The sequence below is a fragment of the Ranitomeya imitator genome, chromosome 5, assembly GCF_032444005.1.
Source record: "Ranitomeya imitator isolate aRanImi1 chromosome 5, aRanImi1.pri, whole genome shotgun sequence".
Taxonomy (NCBI): domain Eukaryota; kingdom Metazoa; phylum Chordata; class Amphibia; order Anura; family Dendrobatidae; genus Ranitomeya; species Ranitomeya imitator.
The window spans coordinates 351,550,294-351,563,271 of record NC_091286.1 but is presented as its reverse complement, the minus strand read 5'-3'; the positions used below and the strand labels follow the sequence as shown (position 1 = coordinate 351,563,271).

The 12,978-nt window shown below is 40.5% G+C and overlaps 1 protein-coding gene across 2 annotated transcripts in view; it reads right to left on the bottom strand.

Annotated features, from left to right (window-relative positions):
- PHIP (pleckstrin homology domain interacting protein) overlaps positions 1-12,978 on the bottom strand; it is a 298,049-nt gene that overhangs the window by 67,052 nt on the left and 218,019 nt on the right. For both annotated transcript variants that reach the window (XM_069726464.1, XM_069726465.1), the window contains exons 27-28: positions 10,144-10,226; positions 8,182-8,293 (exon numbers count right to left, since the gene is read on the bottom strand). In XM_069726464.1, the coding sequence (XP_069582565.1) occupies positions 8,182-8,293; positions 10,144-10,226 (195 nt within the window). The remainder of the gene's footprint in view (positions 1-8,181; positions 8,294-10,143; positions 10,227-12,978) is intronic.

The window sequence follows — 12,978 nt, the reverse complement described above, 5'->3', positions numbered from 1 at the left end:
GTGGAAGAGGATTCATCCAGGATATCTCTGCATTTGGCTGCATTCATGTTTCCTTCAATGACAACCAGTCGTCCTGTCCCTGCAGCTGAAAAACACCCCCATAGCATGATGTTGCCACCACCATGTTTCACTGTTGGGATTGTTTTGGGCAGGTGATGAGCAGTGCCTGGTTTTCTCCACATATACCGCTTAGGATTATCACCAAAAGGGTCTATCTTCAACTCATCAGACCAGAGAATCTTATTTCTCATAGTCTGGGAGTCCTTCATGTGTTTTATTTTATTTTTTTTTTAGCAAACTAAGCAGGCGTTCATATGTTTTGCACTGAGGAGAGAGGCTTCCGTTGGGTCACTCTGCTGCCATAAAGGCCCAACTGGTGGAGGGCTGCAGTGATAGTTGACTTTGTGGAACTTTCTCCCATCTCCCTACTGCATCTCTGGAGCTCAGCCACAGTGATATTGGGGTTCTTCATTACCTCTCTTACCAAGGCTCTTCTCCCACGATTACTCAGTTTGGCTGGACGGCCAGGTCTAGGAAGACTTCTGGTGGTCCCAAACTTCTTCCATTTAAGGATTATGGAGGCCACTGTGCTCTTAGGAACCTGAGTACTACAGAAATTCTGTTGTAACCTTGGCCAGATCTGTGCATTGCCACAATTCTGTCTATGAGCTCCTTGGCCAGTTCCTTTGACCTCATGATTTTCAATTGGTCTGTCATGCACTGTGAGCTGTGAAGTCTTATATAGACAGGTGTGTGCATTTCCACATCAAGTCCTACCAGTTTAATTAAACACAGCTGGACTCCAATGAAGGAGTAGAACCATCCCAAGGAGGATCACAAGGAAATGGACAGAATGTGACAAATATGTGTCTGAGCAAAAGGTCTGAATACTTATGACCATGTGATATTTCAGTTTTTCTTTATTAAATTTGCAACAATTTCTACATCGGTTTTATTTCAGTCAACAGTAGGTGCAGAGTGTATATTAATGAAAAAAAAGAACTTTGAATTTAGGTACAAAACACTATCACCGGCGCTCTACACCTCAACCCACTATATAAATGGGGATAACCTGACACAATAACCCAGCTGCTGGTGGCCACAGAACATGTGCCACTTTCTGAAAGAACCAAAAAAATATATTGCAAATAACGGCACCGCGCTCGGGTTATAAAAGAAATGTCATTATCCTAATACTCCTGGATATGCTGATGAACACATATGTCCTGCTGACAACAAGATATGGGCTGGTGTACTAAAGTCAGGGGCTGCACTGCTATGTGCTTACAATGAGCCCCTTCTATAGAACAATACTAAGGGGCTAAATAGAAAAGAAGGAGGAAAGGAAGAGGTTCCTTACCATGAATGACAATACTGGGCACACTCCGCTGCTGATGGGCGTATGAACGGATGAGGCACAGTCATGGACGCTGGCAATGATCAGAGGGTGGGCACGCAGGAGCGTGTGCGGTCGGGCGGCACGGATGCAGCACAATCCGTGCCAGCTGGCGATGACCGGAGGGTGGGCACACAAGAGCGTGTGCGGACGAGCGGTATATAGTGCCGCTACTGAATGCAGAGCCAGGGAACGTCCCGGCCGGAGGCGTCCCTGGTTGCACTAGGAAACCAAGATGGCCGACGCTGACAAGCAGCGTGTGACGTCACAGGCCTATGGAGGCTCCCGAGGACCAAAAGGATTACCGACGCGTTTCAAAGGGTGAGCGCCCTTCTTCATCAGGGTTATGGCCCTGCAGGAGGACTCCTCAACTAAATACCTTTGCTCGTCCTATATCCCCACCCACCGTGAAACATTGCCCACCCCAGTGTCTAGAATGGTCAGTGCCCTATAATATCTATTGACATTACTCATCTCCAAATACACAGCGCTGAGTAGGCAAAGTCTAAACTGTAATTGGAACACATGACCCACACCTAAAAACTAAAGAATAAATAAATAAAAAATGGCAACCGTGAGCCGCCAAACAGGGAAAATGATCCAAAAATATATGAAATACCAGTGTAAAATTTACTTTATTAGGTGCAAAATTGCTGCTACAATTGATGGCTTTATTATTAAAACATGCGCTCAATTTAGCTTAAAAATATATATGTAGAAATATGCCACCATAATAAAAAAAGTGCAATGTATTACTTCAAAAGAGTTTATTTTACAATAAAAGATATAAAATGAATATATTTATTAAAAAAAAACGTATATGGGCCTATTAATGCATAATGAGTTATGCGTCACCCTCTCCCCGCAATATGCAACTGCGTGAGAAAGGTGGGTTGGAGCTTATCAGTATGCCTACCCTCGTAGGATCTAATGAGGCCGCCCATATTCATAATATTAGAATTAAAAATAAGATATCTGATACTACTAAAATAACATGTCCAGCTTGCCACTACCGCCATTAAAATGCATATAATTCGAGATCATGATTAAGGCCCCTAGGGGTAAGGCAATCTAGCCTAAATATCCACTCTGACTCTACTTTAGACATTTGTTTCAGAAAATTGCCCCCTTTGAATTTACCAAATGGCTGCAATGAAACAAGAGTAAAACATTTAAAGGGGTCTGAATACTTTACGTACCCACTGTATATTTTACTAAATTGCTTAAGAAGATCAAGTCAAATTCCCGTCTAACTCGTCCCTCAGACTGGCATAGAAGATCCTGGCTCGTAATCAATCTTCACAAGTAATTAATCTTCACAAGTAATCAATCTTCACAAGATGATCAGTAGAGACTCCTTTATCATCCAGATCCACTTTCCCTTTTCCAACTGTATTAGTTGTTGCTTACTTTAATTGCACGGCTGCTGAAGCCACAGTTGTGAAGGCTTCAGTTTTCCCGATAATTCTGGCCATGATTAGAGCACGTATGTCATAGTTGCCAAAAGTTCCTCTCTGCATACTTGGAAGGTAATTTTTTGTTGGTGTGTATCCAACCATGTCGCCGCTATGCTCTTCTCTCTCATTTTCAAAAGCATCTGGCTCCAGGCACCTAATCACGTCTTTCCTTCAAGGTGTGGCTCGCTCAGTTCCTCTTTACAGTCTCCCCTTAGATCCATGGGATCTCATCCTGGTTCTTGAGGCTTTAGAGTACCTTCTCTTTGAACCGATCTGGGACATCGGGGGCTCTTGCTCTCCTGCCAAGTTGCTACAGGTACCAATTATTTCCGTTAAATCAGTCTCCAGCTGGCAACAATCTCCCATCACTGTTTTCCTTGGTATTCTACAGAATAGTTTTATTCGTCCAGTGCCTCATTTTATCCCTAAGGTAGCTTTTAACCTTTATGAGATTGTTCTTTCTTTCTTCTGTAGATTCTCTCTCTCTCATCCGACTTGTATAATTTTTACACAAGTTAGAAGTGGTCAGAGTGGTACGAAACTACCTGTCAGTGATGGTCTCATGCAGATGTTCAGACTCTTGTTGAGGTTTCTCCTCCATTAAGTCTTCTATCACTTGCTGAGTATGTTCTTGTAATCTGGAAGTATATCTAGCAAAGGACAGGGTGCCACTGCTGGGCGTTACGCCACTCAAAATTTTACAGAGTTCATACTTTCGTGTTGGCCAACATGAATCTACGAAGAATGGCTCTGCAAGCAGCAGTCACCTGAGTTACAGCCTGTTTTGGTGCTCTTTTGTTTCCCATACATGGGACATTCCATCACTTAATGTGTCCCCCCAATGAATGACTAAGAAGCAGGATTTTTGGTGCTTAGTTTCTTGTAGATTTATTGGAGGACACAGCACCAATCCTTAAGGTCCTTCAGGATATTTTATTTCTATCGTGGCCTATGACTACTTGCTTTTTTCTACAGTACCATTCTTAATCCTTGTATAGGCAGCACGGTGGCTCAGTGGATAGCACTGCAGTCTTGCAGCGCTGGAGTCCTGGGTTCTAATCCCACCTTGGACAACATCTGCAAGGAGTTTGTATGTTCTCCCCGCGTTTGCGTGGGTTTCCTCCAGGTACTCCAGTTTCCTCCCACATTCCAAAGACATACTGATAGGGAATGTAGATTGTGAGCCCCATCGGGGACAGTGATGATAATGTGTGCAAAACTGTAAAGCGCTGCGGAATATGTTATGTTATATAAAAATAAAGATTATTATTATTATAATTATAGCTTCTCCTATTGTTTTCTCACTAACAGCCTCCTGATGGCAGCAGAATACTCCTCATGGTTTTCTGTGTCCCCCAATGAAGGCTATAAGGAAGGGATTTTACAGCGAATGACAAATGTCCTTATATTCTAGGTAAAATTAATGCCTCAAATTAGCAGTTCACATGAAATCTAACCTGTCAGTGGAAACATTTCCTGTTCATTGGTAGACTATATTGTGTGTATATAGACCTGTGCATAATTTTTTTTAGAACTTTTTCGTATTTCTTTTACAAAACTTGCACGTCATATATTCCGATTCTTTCAGACAGAGCTTTATTCCGTCATTAATTTTTCTCCTGAATCACTGGTTTTGCCACTAATTTTCTTACAGAGTTTCCAAGTACTTCAACTTACGGTATGTACCGCAAACAGTGAATATGTAGAGGAGATCTGCAGCATGAAGTAACATAGTAACATAGTTATTAAGGTTGAAGGAAGACTAAGTCCATCTAGTTCAACACATAGCCTAACCTAACATGCCCTAACATGTTGATCCAGAGGAAGGCAAAAAAAAAAAACCATGTGGCAAAGAGTAAGCTCCACATTGGGGAAAAAAATTTCTTCCCGACTCCACATACGGCAATCAGACTAGTTCCCTGGATCAACACCATAACAAGGAATCTAGTGTATATACCCTGTAACATTATACTTTTCAAGAAAGGCATCCAGTCCCCACTTAAATTTAAGTAATAAATCACATCATACGGCAGAGAGTTCCATAGTCTCACTGCTCCTACAGTAAAGAATCCGCGTCTGTTATTATGCCTAAACCTTCTTTCCTCCAGACGTAGAGGATGCCCCCTTGTCCCTGTCTCACGTATATGATTAAAAAGATCAATAGAAAGGTCTTTGTACTGTCCCCTCATATATTTATACATTAACATAAGATCACCCCTTAGCCTTTGTTTTTCCAAACTAAATAGCCCCAAGTGTAATAACCTATCTTGGTATTGCAGACCCCCCAGTCCTCTAATAACCTTGGTCGCTCTTCTCTGCACCCGCTCCAGTTCAGCTATGTCTTTCTTATACACCGGAGACCAGAACTGTACACAGTATTCTAAGTGCGGTCGAACTAGTGACTTGTATAGAGGTAAAATTATGTTCTCCTCATGAGCATCTATGCCTCTTTTAATGCATCCCATTATTTTATTTGCCTTTGTAGCAGCTGCCTGAAACTGGCCACTGAATATGAGTTTGTCATCCACCCATACACCCAGGTCTTTTTCATTGACTGTTTTGCCCAGAGTTTTAGAATTAAGCACAAAGTTATACATCTTATTACTTCTACCCAAGTGCATGAGCTTACATTTATCCCCATTAAAGCTCATTTGCCATTTATCAGCCCAAGCTTCTAGTTTACATAAATCATCCTGTAATATAAAATTGTCCTCCTCTGTATTGATTACCCTGCAGAGTTTAGTGTCATCTGCAAATATTGAAATTCCACTCTGTATGCCCCCTACAAGGTCATTAATAAATATGTTAAAAAGAAGAGGGCCCAATACTGACCCCTGTGGTACCCCACTGCTAACCACGACCCAGTCCAAGTGTGCTCCATTTTATAACCACCCTTTGTTTGCTATCCCTGAGCCAGCTCTTAACCCACTTACACATTTTCCCCTATCCCCATTATTCTCATTTTATGTATCAACCTTTTGTGTGGCACCGTATCAAAAGCTTTTGAAAAGTCCATATACACTACGTCCACTGGGTTCCCTTGGTCCAGTCCAGAACTTACCTCTTCATAGAAATTGATCAGATTAGTCTGACAGGAACGGTCCCTAGTAAACCCGTGCTGATACTGGGTCATGAGGTTATTTCTTTTCAGATACTCCAGTATAGCTTCCCTGCCCTCCAGGATTTTACCCACAGTAGAGGTTAAAGGGACTCTGTCACCTGAATTTGGAGGGAACAATTTTCAGCCATAGAGGCGGGGTTTTCGGGTGTTTGATTCACCCTTTCCTTACCCGCTGGCTGCATGCTGGCTGCACTATTGGATTGAAGTTCATTCTCTGTCCTCCATTGTACACGCCTGTGCAAGGCAAGATTGCCTTGTGCAGCCATGTACTACGGAGGACAGAGAATGAACTTCAATCCAATAGTGCAGCAAGCATGCAGCCAGCGGGTAAGGAAAGGGTGAATCAAACACCCGAAAACCCCGCCTCTACGGCTGAAAATTGTTCCCTCCAAATTCAGGTGACAGAGTCCCTTTAAGCTTACTGGCCTATAATTACAGAGTTCAGTTTTTGTCCCCTTTTGAATATTGGCACCACATTTACAATACGCCAGTCCTGTGGTACAGAGCCTGTTATTATGGAGTCTTTAAAGATTAAAAATAATGATCTATCAATAACTGTACTTAGTTCCTGCAGTACTCGGGGATGTATCCCATCCGGGCTCGGAGATTTGTCAATTTTAGCGATTTTTAGACGCCGACGTACTTCCTACTGGGTTAAGCAGGTGACACTTAATGGGGAATTTTTGTTATCACTGATCATATTGTCTGCCATGGAATTTTCTTGTGTAAATAATGATGAAAAAAAGTCATTTAGCATATTGGCTTTTTCCTCATCCACCATTTCACCCAGACTATTTTTAAGGGGGCCCACACTATCATTTTTTAGTTTCTTACTATTTACGTAGTTAAAGAATATTTTGGGATTATTTTTACTCTCTCTGGCAATGAGTCTCTCTGTCTCAATCTTTGCTGCCTTGATTTGCTTTTTACAGAATTTATTTAATTTTTTGTATTTATTTAATGCCTCATCACTACCTACTTCCTTTAATTCTCCAAATGCTTTCTTTTTGTCACTTATTGCGCCCCTTACAGCTCTATTTAGCCATATTGGTTTCCTCCTATTTCTAGTATGTTTTTCCATACGGTATATACTGTGCACAGATCCTATCCAGGAAGCTAATAAACGTCTCCCATTTTCTGTGTGTATTTTTATGTCTCAGGATATCGTCCCAGTTAATTGCACCAAGATAATCTCTCATCCGTTGGAAATTTGCCCTCCTGAAGTTTAGTGTCCTTGTAACCCCTCTACTACACATCTTATTAAAGGATACATGAAAACTTATTATTTTGTGATCACTATTCCCCAAGTGACCCCCAACCCTTATATTTGATATGCGGTCTGGCCTGTTGGTTAATATTAAGTCTAGCAGTGCCCCCCTTCTTGTTGCGTCCTGAACTAATTGTGAAAGGTAATAGTCTCTCATAGTTGTCAAAAACCGATTACCTTTGCTGGAACTGCAGGTTTCTGTTCCCCAATCTATTTCAGGGTAGTTGAAGTCCCCCATAATAATGACTTTTCCTTGATTCGCAGCTTCATCTATTTGCTTTATGAGGATATTCTCCATTGCTTCCATTATTTTTGGAGACTTATAACAAACCCCTATTAGTCATTTATTATTTTTCCCCCTCCCCTTATCTCCACCCACAGGGACTCTACATTTTCATTAGATTCACCTAAATTATCACGCAGGATGGGTTTTAAGGATGATTTTACATATAGACACACCCCTCCCCCTTGCTTATCCGTTCGGTCATTACTGAATAGACTATAACCCTGCAAGATAAGAGCCCAGTCATAGCTCTCATCCAGCCACGTTTCAGATATCCCCACCATGTCATAATTATGCTTCAACAACATTAATTCTAATTCGTCCATTTTGTTTGCAAGGCTTCTGGCATTAGTATACATATTCAGTATTTAAAAATTTAGACCACAAGTCAATATCCTTAACAAGTGACTGAGGTTTGTTAATATCTCATTTAAATTTGCTGATACTATATTATGCTGTGGAAAATACAGAAGAGAAAAAATATGCCCTGGTGAACATTCCATAAGTTTCCTTTATTGTTAGAGAACATATGAAAGTGGGACAGAAGAAATCCTGATCATGTTAACATTTCAGCTTGTACAGTGTTTTCTGTGGCTTTTGCATGCCAAAAGATAGTCATTTACAACACATAAGAAAATTCAGTAAATAAATGCATACCAGACATTGTAGCACTGGAAAAGGCTATCCGGGTAATCTGCTTGTAGTGGTTCCTGGCTCTCAATAGTTCCAAACCACCAAGCATCATCAATAACAGACCGAAACCGGAGCCCTACGAGATACAAAGTTACATCTTGCTATAATAAAGTAAAGATTGCATTACTTATGGCAGATAGAGGCAGATCCTGGTTATATGGCGCAGCCACTAACTGCATGAAAATAGAGGAGGCTTGCAGCACTCCGGTACTGGACAATTATAAAGGACACATAAGCAGAAAGAAAGAACGCACTGTAAAAGAAGTTCCAGCGAGTCTATTTGGAAAAAAATGCAATAGAAAAACACCCGTCTACAGCATGGAGCCGAGCATTGCATTCTGCCTTCAACCGCTTCACTCCTTCACGACATGTACCGTACATGTGCAAGTCAGACTCACGTGTATGGAGCAGGGGAGTCTGCTGAAGATCCCGTGCTTGTCGTTACAGGGCTCTTTTGAAACCCTGCCTGCGGCCAGGCTTCAAGAATAACAGTGATTTTTGCTATACGCTGTATAAAGCACAAGTGATGAAACGACCGCAGCTTCAAGTTCCCTAAGAAGACTTTTAAGAACGATTAAAAATTGACAGTGTTATAAAAAATCTGAAATTAAAAAAAATAAAAAAATCAAATCACTGCTATGCCTTCAAAGGTTCCGTCGCCCCTTCGGTAAAAAAGAAGAAAGTTAAATCCAGTGTACCTCCTACGGACACACAGCTTGAACTGGGTCTCTGGAAGCCAGCATGAGGGTGTATACTGCAGGGGAGGAGCTAACCTTTTTTGTCTCAACTTAGTGTCAGCCTCCTAGTGGCAGCAGCATAACACCCATGGTCCTGTGTCCCCCAATGTGGCGACGGAGAAAATAAAAAAAAATAAAAATCAAATCACTGCTATTTTACCCCATTACAAATAAAGAAAAAATATACATATGGTATTGCAGCGTTCATCAACGTCTGATCTATCAAAATTATTAACTCGATCAGTAACCACCGAAATAAAAATAAAAAAATGGTATCAATAAAAACTTAGTCCTGCTCTGCAAAAAAAAAGCTGTTACACAGTTACATCGACTGAAAATTAAAAACGTCACAAGTCTCGGAAAATGGAGACAACCCAAAAATGTATTTTGCAAACTCCTGATTTCTTTTCACAATAGTAAAAAAAAAAAAAATTGACAGGTTTGGTATCGCCGTAATCGTACCGATTGGCAAAATCATATTGTGATGTAATTTCTACTACAAAATGTACATGGTAAAAATATTTCCCAAAAAAACATGGTCAGAGTTGCATGTTTTTTTTTTTTTTCTCTCACAATTTTTCTCCCACTTGAAATTTTTTTTCCCGTTTTCCAGAACATTGTGGTAAAATGAATAGTGTCATTCAAAAGTACAGCTTGTCCCACAAAAAACAAGCTCTCATGTCTATGTGAACAGACAAAAAAAAAAAAAAAAGTTATGGCTCTGGGAAGAAGGGGAGGAAAAAACGAAAACGGAAAAACGGAAATTGGTAATGCAGCAGCTATCAAAGTCTGAAGTACCAACTTATCACAATTTTCATATACATTAAATGCTGAATTAAAAAAAAAAATGCCAGAAGTGATGTATTTTGATCACCCAAAAATGGAAAAACAATGTGATTAAAAAATGGTATATACGTCAAGGGGAGAAAAATAAATAAAAAAAAGCAAAAACACCCACCATTCTTCAAATGAGCATATGATATTAGATGGTGCCTAAAAATCTAGGAGAAAAAATCCTTTTTCTAAGACGCTTACAAAAAGGTAGATGAGGAAAAAAAGAAAAACCTTGTCACAGTGGGAGATGTTCAAACTTAGTCTTTTTATGTGCCAATGAAATTGAAAGCCCCATTTAGGAACAGGGACTGTGGTCATACAAATCTTTTGATTGGCTATGGCCAGACATACATACCTATTTTCCACTGTCTACGTCGTGCTTCATCAAATTGCTGACGAAGAACTAGGAAGTCAATCACATCTGGCATATCGTGATATCTGAACCAAGACAGAACAACATTAGCAGCCATATAACAACCAAAGTTAGAATAAAATAGCAACACTTCTAATTTAATAATACACTATATGCAGGCTTTCTACTGACACTAATAGGATATGACATCAATGTCTCTTTAGTAATGTGCTTCTTGGTGGGAGGGGGGGGGGGGGGGGGTTGCTGAAGCAGCATACACAATTCCTCTCTGACCAGACTATTTTCCATATCTCGTGCTATTGTTTCCCCCATTACACTCTTCTTCCCAGAGCCATAACTTTTTTTCTTTTTCTGATTGCATAGCTGTATGAGAACTTTTTTTTTTTGCAGGATGAGTTGTGGATTTAATTGCACCATTCATTTTTATATTTTATGCACCGCAAAATAGGGAAAGAAATTCCAAATGGGTCGAAAACAAAAACAAAAAAAATAAATATTGTTTTGTTTTAACAGTGTTCACTGTTTCACTGTTCAGTAAAAATGACCTGGCAATTTGATTCTCAAGGGCAGTACAAGTACAGGACTGTCAGCACAGGTGCTCTGTGTACCCTTTGGCGCATCCAAAAATGTAACTGCACCTTCCCAAATTCTTGTTTTGCATCTACCTGTCTGGCTCTAGGAAGCCAGAGCTGTCAATAAAAGAAGAAGGGATGATGATACAGGGAAAACAAGTAGGTGCAAATGGACACTTACAGTGGCATGCAAAAGTTTATGCACCCCTGGTCAAAATTACTGTTATTGTGAACAGTTAACATAGGGTAAACCTGCAAATTGAAGATAAAATGATCTCTTAAACGGCTAAAGTTAAAGGTGACACTTCCTTTGCATTTTAGGCAAAAAAATATATAGCCTTTTTTACATTTTAAAAATTACAAATAGGAAAATGGGCCGATGCAGAAGTTTGGGCACCCTTGGAGATCTGTGGTCAGATAAGTTTGACCAAGGTTTCACACCTTAATTTACCTGTTATGGTTATGACTTGTTCATCATCGTTAGGAAAAGCCAGGTGATTCAAATGTCCCAGCTTTCTAAAAACCCAACCTCTAACCTTTTGCCCAAAAAGCAGCAGCCATGGGTTCTTCTAGGCAGCTGCCTAGCACTCTGAAAATGATGGAGGTCCACAAAGCAGGAGTAGGCCATAAGATGGCAAGGCATTTTCAAGTTGCCCTTTCTTCCGTTCTAAATGTACTGTATTTTGCAGATTATAAGAGGCACCCCAAATTTTGGGGTGGAAAATGGGTAAAACAATTTTTTATTTATTTTTAAATCAAATGGTGGTGGACTCAATCAGTTTTACCAGTAGCTTACCTGGGGGATGGCGGCGGTCACCAGAGGAAAGGTTATGTCTTCCATAGGCAAGAGTGGGGCGGTGCTGTGGTGCCAGGGCACTCAGATGTCTGTGCTGGTGAGGGGAGTCCTCTTTCCAATTCAGTTCCCTGTGGTGGGCCTCAAGAAGATGGCCGCCAGAGGTGGCACATGCGCAAATGGAGATCTAGTTTCCTGATGTCTCAATCTGCGCATGCGCCGCCCCGTAGGCCAGTTTCCCAAAGCCCGCAGCAGGAAACTGAATGAGAAGGGTGACTCCGCTCAACGGCACAGACATCTAAAGAGATCCCAGGCACCACAGCATTGCTCCACTTCTGTCGCCGGCCTCCTGAAGCAGCAACCCCGCCTCCTGTGATCCAGGTAAGCTCAATTCTGATTATGAGACGCATTCCCATTTTCCTCCCAAATTTGGAGGCAAAAAGGTGAGTCTTATAATCCGAAAAATAAGGTAATTAAGAAAAGGCATTTAACAGGAACAGTGGAGGTCAAGATAAAGTGTAGACGACCAAGCAAAATTCAAGTGAGAGCTGCATGTAGGATTGTGAGAGGCAAATCAGAACCCCCACTTGACTGCAAAAATCTTCAGAAACATTGAGTAGTCTCTGTAGTTGTGGTACATTGTTCTACAGATCAGAGACACTTGCACAAACATGGCCTTCATAGAAAAGTCAACCGCAGAAAACCTCTCCTGTGTTCTCACCATAAAATTAAGCATCGGAAGTATGCAAAAGAACATCTAAACAAGCCTGATGCATTTTGGAAACAAGTCATATGGAACGATGAGGTTAAAATAGAATTCTTTGGCCACAATAATCAAGGAGAAAAAAAGGACACAGAATTTCAGGAAAATAAAACATCTCGCCAACCACTAAGCATGGAGGTGGATCACTCATGCCTTGGGGTTGTATTGCAGCCAATGGCACGGGGAACATTTCAGGAGAGAATGCATTCAATGAAATTTCAACAAATTATTGATACAAACATAACACTATCCGTTAAAAAGCTGCAGTTAAAAAAAGAATGGCTTATGATCCTAAACACACATCAAAATGCACAATACGTAGACTACCTCAAAAGGTGCTAAGGTTTTATAATGGCCCTCACAGTTCCGTTATGAACATAATTGAAAATCTGTGGCTAGACCTCAAAATAGCAGTGCATGCAAGATGACTCAGGAATCTCACATACAGGTCCTTCTCAAAAAATTAGCATATAGTGTTAAATTTCATTATTTACCATAATGTAATGATTACAATTAAACTTTCATATATTATAGATTCATTATCCACCAACTGAAATTTGTCAGGTCTTTTATTGTTTTAATACTGATGATTTTGGCATACAACTCCTGATAACCCAAAAAACCTGTCTCAATAAATTAGCATATTTCACCCATCCAATCAAATAAAAGTGTTTTTTAATAACAAACAA